The 18,822-nt window shown below is 50.0% G+C and overlaps 2 protein-coding genes across 2 annotated transcripts in view; one reads left to right on the top strand and one right to left on the bottom strand.

The window, feature by feature from the left end:
• The window catches only part of CASTOR2 (cytosolic arginine sensor for mTORC1 subunit 2), a 35,840-nt gene extending 34,184 nt beyond the window's left edge, over positions 1-1,656 (top strand). The window contains exon 9 of the mRNA XM_063146720.1: positions 1,274-1,656. Coding sequence (XP_063002790.1) covers positions 1,274-1,339 — 66 coding nt within the window. The 3' untranslated portion in view covers positions 1,340-1,656. The remainder of the gene's footprint in view (positions 1-1,273) is intronic.
• Positions 1,142-17,292, bottom strand: RCC1L (RCC1 like). The gene is made up of 12 exons (XM_063146802.1): positions 17,053-17,292; positions 16,347-16,787; positions 14,839-14,968; positions 13,757-13,885; positions 13,323-13,389; positions 11,250-11,301; positions 9,632-9,716; positions 7,477-7,658; positions 6,543-6,627; positions 5,871-6,044; positions 4,192-4,277; positions 1,142-2,560 (listed from the first exon to the last, which is right to left on the bottom strand). Exons 1-12 carry the CDS (start codon positions 17,290-17,292, stop codon positions 2,483-2,485), a joined length of 1,749 nt encoding a protein of 582 aa, XP_063002872.1. The 3' UTR covers positions 1,142-2,482.
• Positions 17,293-18,822: the final 1,530 nt, after the last annotated feature.

Below are 18,822 nucleotides of genomic sequence, written 5' to 3' on the forward strand. Positions count from 1 at the left end.
AACCCAACTGGCCAATCTCAGCCCTTGTTCTGGGGACCAATCCCATGGCAGTAGTGGCGATACGTCCTGTTTCAAGTTGGGGAAAGTCAGTTTTGCTGTTTGATCTGGAACTGAAGCGCAGTTGGAGACGTTGTGAATATTGGAAGTATTTCTCAAATTAAAAGTGTACGTACATTTGTCCTAAATAGAGCCATGGCATCGAAGAGAAGAGTTGATTGGACCCCCAGGAAAAGAAGCAGGCTGGTTGTATTACGTGAATCCGGTCTTTCCGTTGATATATAAACATTTGAATTTTGTGAAACAGAACATTTTCTATAAGCAGGCAAAGTTGCAAAACATGAAAATTTCAAAAAGGGTCCACCATTTTGGCCACTGCTATAGGTTAGAACCTGACGATGCTATATTTCTGTGGTGCTGTGCCCCAAAAATTTTATTGAATTGCCTATGATAGATGAGTACATCATCTAAAAGCAATGGGTTAACTCCAAACATGTCCCATTGATTGCAATGGGACTACAGCAACTAAATTTGGATCCAACCCAATGTCTTATCATCAGCATTATTTTATTCAGATGCAGACGTATGCAATTTAGGGTGCAGTCCTATGCGTGTTTAGACTAGAAAAAAAAATCCTACAACTTTCAGCATTCCCCAGCTGGGGGTTGAACTTTTTTCTGTCTAAATATGCAAAGGATTGTTGTTGTTTATTCGTTCGGTCGTTTCCGACTCTTCGTGACTTCATGGACCAGCCCACGCCAGAGCTTTCTGTCGGCCGTCGCCACCCCTAGCTCCCCCAAGGTCGAGTCCAGAATATCCTCCATCCATCTTGCCCTTGGTCGGCCCCTCTTCCTTTTGCCTTCCACTTTCCCTAGCATCAGCCTCTTCTCCAGGGTATCCTGTCTTCTCATTATGTGGCCAAAGTACGTCAGTTTTGCCTTTAATACCATTCCCTCAAGTGAGCAGTCTGGCTTTATTCCCTGGTGTATGGACTGGTTTGATCTTCTTGCAGTCCAAGGCACTCTCAGAATTTTCCTCCAACACCACCGTTCAAAAGCATCTAAGATTTAATAATTTTTAATTTTTGTGAACCCCCCGAGAGCTTCGGCTATTGGCCAGTATAAAAATATAATAAATACATAAGTACATAAATAAAATATCTTTAATCAGTTTATTAGAAGTAGCATTATCCATCTAGTGCCCAGTTGACTTTTAATCTTTTTATCCCTAGATTTGTGCATTTCAATCATAATTTGCCATTTTGTTTCTTCCATAGGTACCAGAAGAAAATATAAACGGTGTAATCAATGCACTCCAAGTCAGTCAAGGCGAAAAACATTAGGAACCATTTGGAGGCAACTTTGGGTGCATTTTACGACAAAGAATTCTTCTTCTCAGTATTTTCTTGGGGGAGGGGGGTAATTTTTATTTTCATCTTTTATTTTACTCCAAAGAGAGCATGGGAGAACGATTGCCGTGCCATGAAGGAAATGAGAAACTCTCAAAGACTGCTGAATAGGCAAATAACTCCTGATAGCTTTTAAGAAAATAATTTTTTAAAAAAAAGTATCTCCAAGTGGGGGGGAGGAGAGGGAGAGGGTGAAATCTTTGGCATTAAACAACTTTGAAGGTTTTCTGACATTCAGCTCTGAAGCTAAACGCAACCGTGTTGTTCGTTACTTTTTCCGTTCGTCGATGTGACGGGAAAACGCGACGGTTACGAAAGGCCGAGCCAGAACGGCTGAGAATTCTGGCGTGTCGGAAACAAGAGAAGGGCTCTTGCACAATGACGCAGAAAGTAGAAAAGTTTCTTGTTCAAAAGCCCCGACGCGTTTCCGCCTCCTGGTTGTTGTTTTTAAGGACTTCTAGCCGCCGTCACAAGACTTATTTGTGGTTAATCATTTGTGCAGACTTGATAAAAACCTGAAGAAGGACCTTAAAGAAACCAGAAGCCGAAACGCGTCGGGCTTTTGTACGAGAAGCTTTTCTACAGCGTCCTGAGACGTCTCTCCCTTTTGTGGAACGGGAGTCAGACAGACTTTTGTGAGTTGCTCGTTACGATAATGAGTTGAACGTTCGAAAGAAAAACGGCGTTCCGTGGTCATCTCGGAAGAGCATCCTTGGAACATGATAGATCATTCAACAGCCCCAGTTGTTTGGACTCAGCCTCACACCCTTCCCTCACACTTTCCCAAGTCCTCAGCAATTATTTGCGGAGGTAAAACTCTCGATTCCAACCCCGTCGAACAAGAGTCTTCGGTTCCGAAGTCCGCGAGGGGGCTGGTTTGGGCAGTGTAGGCCCAGCGTCCGAAATGGCACACTTCTGCTGCTCCCCTCGGGGCGGCCACTACGGCTTGTTCTCCCTTAATCCGCTTGCAAGGAACTCTGGGACCGGCCGGCATCACGACAGCAGGGCCGACGATATTGCCAAGCAGAAAACGTTCATAAAACGGTCGTATTTTCCCGGCCTGGTCAGGCGCTTCTGCTAAACAAAGGATTTCGCCAGAGTGACCATGTGGTCGACGCCACACGCCACGTCCACCACCTCGCCTGGCACCGTCACCTAGACAGGAAAGAAAACCATCCGCTAAAATAAATGTTTCTTTTCTCCTTCGTGACTGGACAAGGCCAGAAACGCTTTATTTTTAGACTGTCTTAAACACTTCTTTCTCTCAACCCCACAACAGGACAATTTAGAAATCAGCACGACATGAACAGACAGGAACACTTATGCTCCATCCCATAAACGGCAGCTCGCCATCCTGTCCTGTCTGAACCACCCGGGCTTTGGCATAGCCAGGCAGCTGCCTCCAGGGGACCCATGTGGTTACCCTCAAGCATCCAGTTTTGGGTTTTATCCTGTCAGGGTCCTGTGGAGGGGGGCGTTTCGGGATAAACCTTTGTCTATTAAAGCTACATGTTTACCTCAATGGCCCCATTCAGAAGACACCTTAAGCCACGGCTTTAACCACACTGGTTAAGCCAGAAAGCCAGGCTGCATTCAGAAGACACCTTAAGCCACGGCTTTAACCACACTGGTTAAGCCAGAAAGCCAGGCTGCGTTCAGAAGACACCTTAAGCCACGGCTTTAACCGCACTGGTTAAGCCAGAAAGCCAGGCTGCGTTCAGAAGACACCTTAAGCCACGGCTTTAACCACACTGGTTAAGCCAGAAAGCCAGGCTGCGTTCAGAAGACACCTTAAGCCACGGCTTTAACCACGCTGGTTAAGCCAGAAAGCCAGGCTGCGTTCAGAAGACACCTTAAGCCACGGCTTTAACCACACTGGTTAAGCCAGAAAGCCAGGCTGCGTTCAGAAGACACCTTAAGCCACGGCTTTAACCACACTGGTTAAGCCAGAAAGCTTAAGTTAATTATCTGCTGCATGAAAGAATACTTCCCAATGGTACCAAAGTAGCTGTTGAGAGGTGCATGTGTGAAACGATGCCCTTTGGGGGGGGATAGTTTGGGGGGGCGCTCCCCCAAAGTCTTGCACTTGCACCGAAATTGTTCGATTGACAACACTGACCACTGCTTTAAGCTTGAGAGTTTCACGTGACTCTGAATGTTCCTGCAATCGTATGAGCATCGCCCACGTTGCGGACAAAACCCCGGTCTAGAACGGCTGCGTCCGAACATCACGCTAGCGTATGGTTTTGCGCGACGTGAACGAGGTCGCCTTCCAACAACTCAAACCTTTCCCCCCTGCCCTCTCCTCCTCTGGGAGGAGGAGTCTGGAAGCTTCCGTGGTTGATTAACCTTAAACCTGTGGTCAAGCTTAACTATGGTTAGTTTCAAACAAGCCAACTTCGATGTTGGCTTGTTCAGGTCTAAAAATGGCTCAGATTAACCGCAGTTTGCCAGAGTTGGGTGAAGCAGCAAGCTGTGGTTAATCAAAACCACTTCCAGACACCACATAGAATCATAGAATAGTAGAGTTGGAAGGGGCCTAAAAGGCCATCTAGTCCAACCCCCTGCTCAATGGGAAAAGGGGATGGAAAGGAGGAGAGCATGAACCCTGAGGAAGGCTAGGCTCATTCACCCTTGGCTAACCCATCGGTAGCGTGATGTCCAAACGCAGCCAGGCTCTGTTGACTTGGCGTTGAGGTTCCTGAGATCATATACGCCGGTGGTGCTGCCCAATTCTTCTTCGGGTTGCTGTCAACCGTTGTAGCCCTTCCAAGGAGCCTGCTTACCCTCCATGGGAAGTACTGGTCTTCCATTCTGCCAATCCCCAGGCATCCGCGCACGTTCTTGCCCCACACGAAGAGCTCTCCGCGGTCTGTAAACCAAAATAGCAAACGGTCCCTCAAGATGGGATGGAGAATGTGGCTAGGGAGACCTTTTTCTCCCTCTCTCAAAACACGAGAGACAGGAAGCCGATTGGTGGGAGATTCAGGACAAATAAAAGGAAGTCCTTCTTTACACAGAGCATGGTTAAACTATGGAACTCACTACCACAAGATGCAGTGAGGGCCGCCAATCTAGATGGCTTCCAAAGGGGGTGGGATAAATTCTTGGAGGGGAAGGCTATCCAAAGCTACTAGCCCTGATCACAGAATCATAGAATAGCAGAGTTGGAAGGGGCCTACAAGGCCATCGAATCCAACCCCCTGCTCAATGCAGGAATCCACCCTAAAGCATCCCTGACAGATGGCTGTCCAGCTGCCTCTTGAAGGCCTCTAGTGTGGGAGAGCCCACAACCTCCCTAGGGAACTGGTTCCATTGTCGTACTGCTCTAACAGTCAGGAAGTTTTTCCTGCTGTCCAGCCGGAATGTGGCTTCCTTTAACTTGAGCCCGTTATTCCGTGTCCTGCACTCTGGGAGGATCGAGAAGAGATCCTGGCCCTCTTCTGTGAGACAACCTTTCAAGTCTTTGAAGAGTGCTCTCATGTCCCCCCTCAATCTTCTCTTCTCCAGGCTAAACATGCCCAGTTCTTTCAGTCTCTCTTCAGTCTCTCTCCGGCTATTGGGCGGTATAGAAATGTAATAAATAAATAAATAAATAGGGCTTTGTTTCCAGACTCCTGATCCGAACCCAACAGAACTCTAAAAGACGTGTCCCAGGTGAGCACCTGGGATACTTCCTTTAGGCCTTAGCTAGACCTACCTGTTATCCCGCGACGGAGGAGGGAAGATCTCACGTTGTGTGTAACGCGAGATCCCTCCTCTGTCTACACGTGACACGCGACGACTTCAGAAGGAGAGGCGTCGCGCCCGCCATTTTTAAAAAAAATTAAAGGGCCAGCAGCGCACGAACGCTCGTGCGCAAAAGGTAAGTCCTTTTTTAAATTTAAATTACGTTCCCCAATTCCCCCACCCTACCCCCAATGGGTGCAGCGCTCCTGAGGAGCACTGCGCCCCGTGCGCGGCTCCTGGCTCCTCGCGAGGAATCGCACGGAGTCGGGTCAACTTCATAGTTCTGTGGTCTGAGGCTCAGCCCGGGACTGCAGAAAAACCGGGGCCAAAGAGGAGGGCTGTATCCCGGGGCAAGGGGAGGGATCATCCTTCCCTGATCCCGGGATCGCCCTGGGATAAAGCCCCATCCAGCTTAGAGTTATTTGGGGCAACTACAGAGTCCCCTGGCAAGAGCGGCCGAAGTGGCGGCAGCTGTTCCAGTCCACACAGCAGGGTTGTTTTTCAGAGCAATGGCTGATGGGATACTAGGGGAGGACTTGGGGGTGGGGAGAGGATGGGGGATGTGTCAAACGCACCCTTTACTAACCCAGTGCTGGACTTAATCCAGGCCACATAAATAGACAATTTCCCAGACAACTGTAAATGGACATCTGTAACCCTGTACACACTTCCTGGGAAGCAAGTCTCTTTGAACTCCGTGGGAATTGCTTATGACAAGACACTGGAAGGCACTTACTGGTGATCGCAGCAAACTGGTTGAGTCCACAACGGATCCGAGCCACGCGGATGTCTGGGTTGAGGTCCGACGAGCCAAAGAGGGTGGGTGGGATCATTTCGGGGGTAGCGGTTTCCATCAGCTTCGGTCCTTTCCCGAGGATCCCGTAGCCCCACACGAAGACGTGGCCCTCCTCTGGTTTGGGTTAGGAAAATAAGTTTGGTAGGGATACGTGCTTCTTCTTTGCAACGTGAAGTCAACCAGACCCCCCCTCCCCAGCCAAGATGGTTCAGCTGGCAGCCTCACGTGTCCCCTCGTTTAAATTCTACCCAATTCTCCCCGCACCCCCCAAAAAAACCCTTGCCATCTAGAACCTACAGAGAAGGACAAACCTTCTCCAAACTGGCTCCCCTCCAAATAGGGTGGACTACAATTCCACCATCCCCAGCCAGCATGGGGATGATAGGAATTGCAGGCCACCACACCCAGAAGGCGCCAGGCTTGGGAAGACATGATTAAAATGCTTGAAATAACAAAAGGGTCGCGGGACGTCTGCCGCGATCAGGCTACCCCAGACAGCCCCGGGCTTGGCAGGAATTCGGTTCTGCTTATCCCCATGGTAGTAAAACTGGGTCTTGCGTTATTTAAAGCAGTGCCCCGGGTTCGGAGAAGTCCCCTCCAGAAAGGGCTCACCGTTCAAGAGGGCGTTGACCGTCCCCCCACAGGAAACCTCCTTCACTCTCCCGACCTTGAAGGGCAGGTGTCTTGGCACGTTGACCTACGAAGGATGGAAATTTGGAATACAACGCTGGTGGGTATTTTTTTAGGACTTGCACATAAAGAGTTGCACATTTTAAGTTTGAAGAGGCAACTCAGCTAGGGTTGCCATACGTCCTGGAAAACCTGGAATGTTCTGGTTTCCAAGCATTTCCAAAATGCCCCGGCCAGTCAGTCAAGAATCCCGGATTCCTGTTCCAGCCGGAGAAATTCCAACCTCCAAAATGGTGCCTTGAGCCTGCTCGGTGGAGTGGAAGTCTCCATACTGAAGTCTCCTCTAGCTTTTGAGAACTAGTGGAGGAATGGAATTTAGTGTCATATTTTTTTCTTTCTGTTTACTTAAACTGTTCTTTGCCTATTATTTATTCCCAGGTGCTTAAATACTTTAGGCTGCAATCCTATGCATACTTACTTGGGAATAAGCCCTATTTAACTAATAGGATTTGTTTCTGAGTAGACACACATACGACTGCAGTGTTAGATAACTACGGCCTTAACTACACCTAAGGTTTATCCCGGGATCGTCCCAGGGTCATTCCTGGGCATCTAAATGACACACAGGAGATCCCGGGAGCAGGCAGAACCAATACTAGAGGGCCCGGCCGAAACATTTTACTGATGGAGCAGGAACAAAAAATTGCAAAGCTGGTCAAGTTGTTGGGGAACCTGACGCAGACAATCCCACACATAAAAATACAATAATAAATTCAATAAGTGTCTTCTGCCCTTGCACGACACTCAAAATTAGCCAACTGAGCGGCCACCTCACCCCGTTTCATGGCAGGGCCGGCTCAGCCCTCCCTCGTTTAACGCAGCACACGCATTACAGACGCGAAAATCCCATCCGAACCTGGGTTGACTCAGTAATTGAAGCCAGCTGCAGGTACTCGGAGTTCCCCCAGCCAAAGAGGTCGCCGTCTTCCGACACGGCAAGGCAGCAATCGCCGTAGCTGGTAACCTGAACGATGCGGACGCCGGCGATGTCACCGCCGACCTTTGTGGGGGCGCTGGCGATGTCGTAATGGCCGAGGCCTGGTTTAGAAAGGGAGAAAGAGACGTCCTCGTCTGTAGCAAACTGGATGGTCCAGTGACTAATCAGCAGGGCAGTGAAACTGGGATACCTGCAGGGGACGACAGGGAACCCATTGTCATGTTTCTCCGAAACCTCCTGCCTTCATGGGAGACAATAAGGAGGCCTGCTAAGTAATCCACAAAGCTTTATTCAAGCAATAAACGTCTCTTCCCGCCTGAAGAGAGTCTAATCTCTAAGAACTTTCCCCCCAGGCAAAACTATGCAAACTAAGCGGGACAATTGTCCGTTCGACGCGTTAACTTCAGAGAGGCCAGTTCTGAGGCAGCTTCTGACGGGACGCCAGCCGGGCTGACTTTCTCTCACCTTCCTTTCGCTCCGCCCGTTTTAGCCTGCGACGTATTCTAGGATGCGTTCTGTGCCTATTCCTGCATCCTGGCCACAGCGAGAGATGGGAAAATGTTTCCTGGAAAAGGACTCGGATCTACTTACAGTCCCCAGATGTGTTTCCAGGAGAGGAACAGCTTCCATTACGTCTTCTCAGGCCTCCGTCGTCTACGTAAGGAGTCTGCAGCCAGAGGTGGCTGAGCAACTGTTACCATGCCATCATGGGAAGCCCAAAAGGCAGGACACGGGTGCAACAGCACCCTCCCACCCATGTTCCCCAGCAACTGGGGTATGCAGGCTTACTGCCTCTGATACCGGAGATAGCGCACAACCATCAGGGCTAGTAGCCATGGATAACCTTCTCCTCCAGGAATTGATCCAACCCCCTTTTCAAGCCATCCAAATGGGTGGCCATCACTACGTCTTGTGGTAGTGTCAACTCGGCGCTGTGAGGAGAAGTCCTTCCTTCGATCTGACCTGAATCTCCCACCAACCCAGCTTCATGGGATGACCCCCACTGGGATCTAGTATTAAGAGAGAGGGAGGAAAATGTCTCTTGTTGGAAGCTCAAGTAGCCGCCACGGCTCGGAGTGCCTTTTACCATCTTCGGTTGGTTCGCCAACTACGGCCTCTCCTGGACAGGGATCGCTTGGCCACGGTGGTACAGGCACTGGTAGCCTCAAGGCTGGATTACTGCAACGCGCTCTACGTGGGGCTGCCCTTGAAGCTGCTCCGGAAGCTGGAGCTAGTGCAGAACGCTGCAGCTCGGCTGTTGTCTGGAGCTGCCCATTTCCAGCATGGAACTCCTCTGTTGAGGGAACTGCACTGGCTGCCTATTTGCTACCGGGCCAGGTTGAAGGTTCTTGGACTTGTGCACAAAGCCCTAAACAACTTGGGACCAGGATACCTGAGAGAGCGCCTTCTCCCTTACCAACCTGCCCGGTCACTGAGGTCATCCAAGGGCCTGCTTCTGGTGGTTCCACATCGACCCATCCTCCGATTGGAATCCACCAGGGGAAGGGCCTTCAGCGTGGTGGCCCCCCTCCTGTGGAACTCCCTGCCTCTGGAGGTCAGGCAGGCTCCAACCTTGTACTCCTTTAGGCGCCTCCTGAAAACATCTTTATTCCAAGAAGCCTTTCCTTAACATGCAGCCTTGGATTTCTGATTTTTGCTTCTTTTTTAAATTTTGTTTTAACTGTTTTATTCTGTTTTTATTTTCATTTTACCTTGTACACCGCTCCGAATTTTTTTCAATGGGGAGCAAAATATATAAATATTCTAAATAAATAAATAAATAAATGAAATGTCTCCCCGTCCACATTCTCCACACCAGGCATGATTCTGTACACATCTCCCATGCACTCCCTTACACACTTCCCCCCCCACCCCTAAAGTAAAACACCCTGAAGAACACCCTTTGGTCACCCCATAGCGTTCTGGAGAGGTACAAAGTTGTGGAACACCTCCATCTTGGAAGCCAAACAAACTCGGTTGCGTGGCTTCCGGCAGCAGCCTCCATTTGTGTGGTGCAGAGTCGGGGGGGGGGGGAGGGAGGGGGGGCTGATCGTAACGCACCAGCACAGCCTACCTGTTTGGCCGTCAGCTCCCCACCCGCAGGAGTAGACATCGCCCCTCTCTGTCCGAAAGAGGCTGTGGTCCTGCCCACAGGCCACCTACACGGGGGAAAGGCAGCAGAAAAGGGAGTGTAAGGCAACCATCCCAAGGGCGTTTGCCAGTTGGGCAGGCAATCAAATAAAGAAATAAATTCTTACAAAGCCAGTTACCCCCACATTCCTTCCATAGCGAATCGTGTTTCAGTAAAAAATCATTTTCACTTCCCCAACTTGATGGCCTCCAGGTGTCTCAGACTACAACTCCCATCATTGCCAGCGAGCAGGGCTAGGGATGGTGGGAAATCCCAGAATGGTAGAGTTGGGAGGGGCGTAGAAGGCCATCTAGTCCAACCCCCTGCTCAATGCAAGGACCCACCCTAAAGCATCCCTGACAGAGGGTTGTCCAGCTGCCTCTTGAAGGCCTCTAGTGTGGGAGAGCCCACAACCTCCCTAGGAAACTGGTTCCATTGTCGTACTGCTCTAACAGTCAGGAAGTTTTTCCTGATCATAGAATCCTAGAATAGCAGAGTTGGAAGGGGCCTACAAGGCCATCAAGTCCAACCCCCTGCTCAATGCAGGAATCCACCCTAAAGCATCCCTGACAGAGGGTTGTCCAGCTGCCTCTTGAAGGCCTCTAGTGTGGGAGAGCCCACCACCTCCCTAGGTCACTGGTTCCATTGTCGTACTGTGTGGCAATACCCACCTGTCTGTCCCTTAGGTATGTCTGGGTTAAATAGGTTGGCTGAAGGGATTGTGGGTTAGTTTAGTTTTAGTTTTAGTTTTGAAGTTTGGTTTTAGTCTGGGAGTTTTAGTCTGGCTTGTGCTTCGTGAGAGTGTTTGGTGTGAGGAGTGAGAAAAGATAGGACTTTAAGGGACTTGGGATGGTTGTTTTAGATATAAAAATAAGCAGGTTTGGTCTAAATTGAAATACCAAAGATCTGTTCAATCTCAATAAACTTTACTTTGTGTTCTGTTACCACAAAGCACACGTCAGCTCGGATTTATTACCTGCTGTATTACACAGTGTATTACACAGAGTTCAAGAAAAACAGATTTACAAGACAAACAGATTTCTACCATTGTTTGGGAAGATTCATAGCTCGGGGGTAAGGAACCCGTTTTCCAGGCCGGGAGTGCCAAGTTCAGTCCCAGGAATTTATTTATATATTTATTGATTGCATTTTTATACCGCCCCATAGCCGAAGCTCCCTGGGCGGTTCACAAAAACTAAAACCATTCAAAGTATTATTCATTTATTTATTTAAAATATTTATATCCCGCCCTATATCACTAAGATCTCAGGTACAGATAAAAACATACAGTAAAAAAAAAACCATAATGTAAAATACACATTAAAAACACGCCATACACTATTAAAACATCCTTAAAACATCCTTAAAACGCACCATGTATGGTTTGGAAACACCTCTGCCTAAAAAAACCCCTGAGAGCTACTGCCTGTCAGTGTCTGCAATACTGGGCTAGGCAGACCAAGAGCCTGACGTGGCATAAGGCAGCCCATAGAAATCGATCCAATTCCACAGGAAGAAGCGCACCAGAAATAACATACGAACCCCCAAAAGAATGACTTACTTGGACGACGCGACCTTCAAATCCTTGCAGTCTGTTAATCAGCTGGCTCTCGCTGTATTTCGCCGGGAAGAGATCGTAACAAAGAAAGCAAATCAGGCGAGCACGTAGGGGTACTGCGGAATTTTTACTTCGTTTTTTAAAAGGAAGGAATTAGGAGAGATGCCCAACTCATTCCGGACAAGGTTTTAAAGCGACAGCATTTCATTTCCGACATTTTTCTGTACTGCCTTTCTGGCACTGCACTTTGGGCAGCTTCCCGGTTTAAATAATGGCTTAAGGGGACCTTAGTTGACTGATTTATTGAAAGAGGTTTACTCCTGCTGGCGAATAGGGGTGTGGCGATGAATCCAAGGCCTGCAGCACGCGCACCAGCAGAGTGAAAGGGAAGGAGAAGGAGCATTTTCCTTTCCTTTCTTCCTTTTCCAGTTTTCCTCTTCAAAACCCCAACGGCAGGGAAATGAATGATTCTAGGTCCTTCCCGTGTGCTCCAGAGAAGTGTCAGGGACACAGGAGGACTTTGGATCCTGCAGAACCTCACCCAGCAGGCTAGAAAACGCTCCCGGAACACTTCCTTTCTGAGGTCGCCAACATCACAGCTCCAACAGAGAAACTGCAGACCCTTCCAGATGGGGCTTGCAAAGTGAATTCTCTCCCCACCACCACCTTTGTTGTTGTTTATTTGTTCAGTTGCTTCCGACTCCTCGTGACTTCCTGGACCAGCCCACGCCAGAGCTTTCTGTCGGCTGTCGCCACCCCTAGCTCCCCCAAGGTCAAGTCTGTCCCCTCCAGAATATCCTCCATCCATCTTGCCCTTGGTCGGCCCCTCTTCCTTTTGCCTTCCACTTTCCCTAGCATCAGCCTCTTCTCCAGGGTGTCCTGTCTTCTCCTTATGTGGCCAAAGTACTTCAGTTTTGCCTTTAATACCATTCCCTCAAGTGAGCCATCTGGCTTGATTTCCTGGAGTATGGACTGGTTTGATCTTCTTGCGGTCCAAGGCACTCTCAGCATTTCCCTCCAACACCCCAGTTCAAAAGCATCTATCTTCCTTCGCTCAGCCTTCCTTATGGTCCAGCTCTCGCAGCCATAGGTTACTACGGGGAATACCATTGCTTTAACTATGCGGACCTTTGTTGTCAGTGTGGTGTCTCTGCTCTTAACTATTTTATCAAGATTTGTCATTGCTCTCCTCCCAAGAAGTCAACGTCTTCTGATTTCCTGGCTGCAGTCAGCGTTTTTGGAAAAGTCCGTGGTCCCCAGGATGCCCTTGGAGGGAGAGCTCTGGAAAAGCCCATGTCTCCCAGGATGCCCTGTCCAGGAAAGGCCCTAGCTGGGGGATCAGCCGAATCTGATGCCAAGTACTCCGTGCCGCGGAGTCCAGCCGGGCCTCCAGTGACAACGATGAATCTAGGAGTACTCCCAAGCTACGCACTTGCTCCTTCAGAGGGAGCGTAACCTCATCCAGAACAATTCTATTAGATTGTAAGCCTATGCGGCAGGGTCTTGCTATTTACTGTTTTACTCTGTACAGCACCATGTACATTGATGGTGCTATATAAATAAATAATAATAATAATAATAATAATAACTCGCTTACGTAATGTTGCAGTAGACTACATTGGGCTAGAGGGAGAAACAGTCTGTAGGCACTTCCAACGTTGCCCCGTGGATCATTTAGAGCAGCGGTTCTCAACCTATGGGTCGCGACCCCTTTCACAGGGGTCGCCTAAGACCATCGGAAAACACATATTTCCGATGGTCATTTATTTGTAATTAGAAAAAAATATTTCACAAGATGTAATTACATCTTGTTTTTGTGATTAATCACTATGCTTTAATTATGTTCAATTTGTAACAATGAAAATGCATCCTGCCTATCAGATATTTACATGACGATTCATAACAGTAGCAAAATTACGAAGTTAGGAAGTAGCAACGAAAATAATGTTATGGTTGGGGGTCACCGCAACATGAGGAACTGTATTCAAGGGTCGCGGCATTAGGAAGGTTGAGAACCACTGCTTTAGAGTTTGGCAAACCTGCTCTAGAAATACATTTGAAGGTTGACGTTCTCACCTGTAAATTTCGCCTTCAATCACTTTCCGGCCGCACTGGCCATAGGAGTTGTTGCCCATGCTGAAGACTGAAACACAGTTAAGGGATGCCGTCAGACCAATACTACGCCTCACCCATCCATGGACAAAGAGAGAAAGAGAGAGAGAGAGAAATTGCCAGGCTCAGGATAAAAAGAGATTTCTCCTTTGGCTGCCGGCCAACCTCCCACCATTCGGCCATTATGAAAACATTTAAGGAGGATGTGTTGACGGCTTAAAAAACTGGATCCCCCTGGCTGCAGGGTGGAATTGGTTATTGGGCCTGGTTTTGTGGGGAAGAAAAGGTAGAACAAGCTTAGAGGCACGCGCACAGAGACACAGCCGCCGCCCAAAACTTTGGGAAAACGCGTAACTGCAAGACAACGCCCTGCTTGTGACCACGTGCCGCCGCCGTACCTCCTTCAGCATCCGTCAGCACCAAGGAATGCGCTCTCCCGCAGGACACCTGCAAAACCCGGGTCTGCTGCGGCTGGTCCAGGGGCAGCGGGATGGGGCTGGGTTCCAAGACGTATTCGTAGCCTTTTGCTTTTTTGTATGTGGAATTAAAGAAAAGACAAACACATTGCATAGGAACGTCACGGCGAGTTCCAGAAAGGCAGATAACTTGGGCTGTTGCAGAAAAGACAACAGAGACCCGGTTTGCACATCTCAGTATGCTCCTGTGGGTTATAGTTCACTTGGGTGTACACCGGCTGCCATTTTGAGGGTTTAACCTCAAAACCCTGGGTTCGCACAACACAACAGGCTGTGGCATGTTCATGCTATGGCTTGCACAGTCAAAACAGCAGTCAGCACATATCTCGCACTGACTACCTACCCGTACACTGCCCTCCTTGTCTAAGGCCCTCCTCCAGTTGCCTCCTCTAAAGGAGACCTGGAAAGTGCCAACAAGGGAAGGGTCTTCTTGGTGGTGGCCCCCAATTATGAAATGAACTCCCCAGCAAGGCCCACCTGGTGCCAACATGGTTATCTTTTCAGCGTATTGCAGCTAGAGATTTCAGGAAGGGAAAAGGATATGATATCCTTGCGGGTGCTCCTGCCATCACAACTGAGATTGGTGGCTACCAGGGAAAGGGGCTTCTCAGTGATGGCACCCCAGTTTTAGCATGCTGTCTGCGGCGTTACCCACATTTCTATTCCCTTAGGTATGTCTGCGTGAGTATGTCTAGAGAGAGAGTGCGGAATGTTGGACTGAGTGGGCGTGGCTGGTGATGCTGTGGAAAGGGGGAGAAGTCTATATATGGGGGAGCTGAGCGATTTGAGGGGTTCGGTTGGTGATCGGGTTTAGAGGGTAGATGTGTTTAGCTGCCAGTGTTGTTCCTTTAAGACCGGTGTTATGTGGTCTCTGTAAGATGTACCCGCCAGCAGTCTAGCTGCTGCATTTTGCACTAGCTGCAACTTCTGAGTCGTCTTCAAGGGCGGCCCCACGTAAAGTGCATTGCAGTAGTCTAATCGGAAAGTTACCAGTGCATACTGACCCCGATTGCTCCTGCTCCGATGGAATCCGATCTGGGAATCCTTGTTCAGCCCCATGCCCCAGACCTTGGTGAGGTCCGTCGTCCGGGAGGACAGCAGTGTGAAACCATAGCCACAGGCAGCAGAAGAGATCTATCAAAATGAGATAGAAGCAGAGGTCTCAGTCTGGCTGAACAGTCTGGCCATTTAGAACACTACTGCACAAATGAAGATGCAGATGAATGAACCGAAATCCTTGTCCTTAAAAAGTACGTGTTCAGCCACCAAGCCATGACAGCACTCAGGGCAGCATAGACGGCTCTGACCCACATTTTATGCTTGCAACAAGCCTATGAGGAAAGTAGGCTAAGACACAGAGGGTTGGCTCAATGTCACCCTCTTTGGCTTCATGACCCAGGCCAGATCTACACCAAGGAGGGTATGACACTAGTAAGGCGGTTCAGAACGGCATATGGAATGTGTCCTGGGCCACAACAGTTGTCAGTGGACCAATACGAACATCAGAAGTGCCCTGATGCTGGATCAGACCAAGGGTCCATCTAGTCCAGCACTCCGTTCACACAGTGGCCAACCAGCCATCGGCCAGGGATGAACAAGCAGGACCTGGTGCAACAGCACCCTCCCGCCCATGTTCCCCAGCAACTGGTGCACACAGCATTATTGCCTCGAACACTGGAGATAGCACACAACCATCAGGGCTAGCAGACCTTGATAGCCTTTGCCTCCAGGAATTGATCCAAGCCCCTTTTAAAGCCATCCAATTTGGTGGCCATCACCACATCTTGTGGCGGTGAGTTCCATCATTTAACTCTGCGCTGTGTGAAGAAGTCCTTCCTTTTATTTGTCCTGGATCTCCCACCCATCAGCTTCATGGGATGACCCCCATTGGGCGCTAGTACTTTGAGAGAGGGAGAAAAATGTCTCCCCGTCCACATTCTCCACACCAGGCATAATTTTGTACACCTCTATCCTGCCCCCCAAGCTAAACAATCCTGTTATAATGCAGTCGTGTAGATCCTGCCCCAGTGAGGATTTAAGCAGGGGTCTCCACAATCCTAGTCCACTCCTAACCCCTTTAGCAGACTTCTCCAAACTTGCAGCTGAATTACAGTTCTTACCAGTCCAACAAAACGATGCTGTACAGCAGCCTTCCTCAACCTGGGGCGCTCCAGATGTGTTGGACTACAACTCCTAGAATGCCCCAGCCAGCTGGGAGATGCAGTCCAACACATCTGGAGCGCCCCAGGTTGAGGAAGGCTGTTCTAGATCAGCCTTCCTCAACCTGGGGGCTCCAGATGTGTTGGACTGCATCTCCCAGAATGCCCCAGCCAGCTGGCTGGGGCATTCTGGGAGTTGTAGTCCAACACATCTGGAGCACCCCAGGTTGAGGAAGGCTGCTGTACAGGATTCAAACTCTTCCCTCCTCTACTGTCATCTGCTTTGGAAGGTCCGTCCCTGCACCCCCGTTTTTAAAAGGGGTGGGTGGGCGCCCCCTTCTTTGCCCCCTCACCTTCTCCTCCACATCCAGGCGATAAGGAGTGGGTTGGATCTTCCTCCGCTTCTTCCACCCAGCGTCGGGCACAATGAAGTTGGGGATGCCCAACGCCCCCGAGTGGCAGAAGCCCCAGACGAAGACCCGGTCCTTCCTCTTGGCTTGCCCCCCCACGTACTGGAAGATGGGGGCAACGTCGTCGGCTTCTTTGATCTCCCTGGTGGTCTTCCTCCCGGCTGCTTTGGCCAGGCCTCGGGAGGATCCCGCAGAAGGGAAGCCCGGGGGGAGGGCCAGGAAGGTGCTGTGGGGGGGCCCCGGGGGGGCCTCGCCTGGGGTTGGCAGGGGCAGCCTGGTCCTTTCGTGAGCACCCTGTGAACAGGCCTCTGGTGCGAAAAGAAGGGGCACCCTGGGGGGGGCCCAGCACCTTTCTGGGGGGGCCCTGAGAAAGCCCTCTGGGCGCTACCCCCAAGGGGGTCAGCAGCAGCCCCCCGAGCACCCTCCAAAAAGAGCCTCCGATCCCCAACAGCACCGCCCAGGACCCTCTCCAGAGGCTGGGCGACTGCAGCACCCCCCTGGATGTAGCCCAGCGCCCTCCTTGGGGGGCTGGCAACCACCCCCGCCCCCCATGATGCTCCACCGCAGAGCCCCTGCCCGGGGGGCCCATCACGCCTCTTGCCCCCTGCTCCTCCTTTCTGCAGCCTGCGAGCTGTCACCTCCTCGCCACCTGCAACATGGGCGCCGCCATCTTGCCCACCTTTGAACTTTCACCCCCCTTGGGGGGCTTCTTTTCGCTCTGCGCAGGCGCAGCTCCTAGGGCCACATGGCCGCCATGCCACGAGAGGCGACAACTCGCTTGCTTTGCGCAGGCGCGCCAAGCGTCGCCTCCAACACCGGCCATGGAACGAAAGGCGACGCTCGCCCCCTCTCTGCGCAGGCGCACATACCGCTCCCTAAAGGTCGCCATGACACGAGAGGCAACAAGCTAAGCTCTCGCTCCTCATACCTTAGAAACATGTCACGTGGGGTGAGTTCCCACCTGGACTGGAGGCGGCGGCCATGACACCAGAGGCAATATATTTCTCTGAGTTATATTTGCCTTTTAGTTTTATTGGAAGCTTAGGCTGCAATTTTATACCAGTTTTCCTGGGAGTAAGCTCCATTGAACTCACTGGGATTTACTTCTAAGTGAACCTGTACAGAATTGTGTTGCTAAAATAGTGTTTTTTAAATAAATAAATAAATAAATAAATGCAAACACTTGTTCTAATTAAAAACAATCATACATTAAGTAATACCAATAGACTCTCACATATTCAACTTTATCCCCAACTCAAGCCCAATACTACTGCCATACCATTTTATTAGTATTTAGTATTAGTGTGCTATCTCCAGTATTCAAGGCAATAAGCCTGTGTGCACTAGTTGCTGGGGAACATGGGTGTGAGGGTGCCGTTGCACCATGTATACTATGTTTTTAATCAGTATGCATTGCACCTTGGACAGTTATGAAACTCCCATAATCCCTCACCACGTTGGTTCGGACTGATGGGAATTGCAGGCCGAAACATCCTGAGGGGCACGAGTTGCCCATCCCTGCGTTATGATCGTTCTATGAACAGAAACATGCGAGCCAGTGTGGTGTAGTGGTTAGAGCATTGGACTGGGAGTCGGGAGATCTGGCTTCTAGTCCCCACTCGGCCACGGAAACCCACTGGGTGACTTTGGGCCAGCCACAGCCTCTCAGCCCAACCCACCTCACAGGGTTGTTGTTGTGAGGATAGAATGGAGAGGAGGAGAATTATGTACGCCGCCTTGGGCTCCTTGGAGGAAAAAAGGTGGGATATAAATGCAATAAATAAATAAATTAAATAAATAAATAAATAGGCGAAGCCTGCAGTTGAGCATCACACTTTAGGTCTTCCCCAACTTTCACAAAAGGGACACCTTGGCTTTCTTTGGCAGGTTGAGAAAAACAACAACATGACTCAGCCCAAATTCGGTGGCCCAGAAATCCCCACCCACGTTAGAAAAACCCCAAACCACATGGCGTTTAGACAGCTGCTGGGTCATGAGACGAGGAGAGTGAAGATCCCTTCCCAGACCCCTTCTTCTTTTTGCTGTGATCTGCACAACCGTTCAAAGGCTCAGCCTGGGTGTGCTTCATTTCTCTTGTATTCCCGCCTTCCTGCTTAGCAGCTGCATCTCAGCCGTCTCACCTGGAGCTGAAACTCTGCGGCTAAAATTGTTTCGGCCTCTCGACCTGTGGAACACCACCACCCTTCCTTAAAGCCTGGCTTCCTGCCTGCCCATCCTCTTCGTCCTTTCCTTCAAAGCCTGCTGCAGCCTTGTTGCCCCCTTCTCTCTCCCCTTGTATCCTTCCCGATTCATCCTCGCCCAGGATCTCCACCTCATCCCAAAGATCTTTTGCTCCTTGAAAGGATTCTGACCTTTGCGTGGAAGCTTTGACAGCAATCTCATAGAATCATAGAATCAT

The sequence above is a fragment of the Elgaria multicarinata genome, chromosome 22, assembly GCF_023053635.1.
Source record: "Elgaria multicarinata webbii isolate HBS135686 ecotype San Diego chromosome 22, rElgMul1.1.pri, whole genome shotgun sequence".
NCBI lineage: Eukaryota > Metazoa > Chordata > Lepidosauria > Squamata > Anguidae > Elgaria > Elgaria multicarinata.

Bases quoted from the DNA above. Each gene is read 5' to 3' on its own strand.
- RCC1L (XM_063146802.1), bottom strand. From the start codon at position 17,292: ATGGCGACCTTTAGGGAGCGGTATGTGCGCCTGCGCAGAGAGGGGGCG. The intron at 9,717-11,249 runs GTAAGTCATTCT...TCCCCCGTGTAG, and splicing joins TTGAAGGTCGCGTCGTCCAA to GTGGCCTGTGGGCAGGACCA. The intron at 6,628-7,476 runs GTTCGGATGGGA...CATCCTTCGTAG, and splicing joins CAATTACTGAGTCAACCCAG to GTCAACGTGCCAAGACACCT.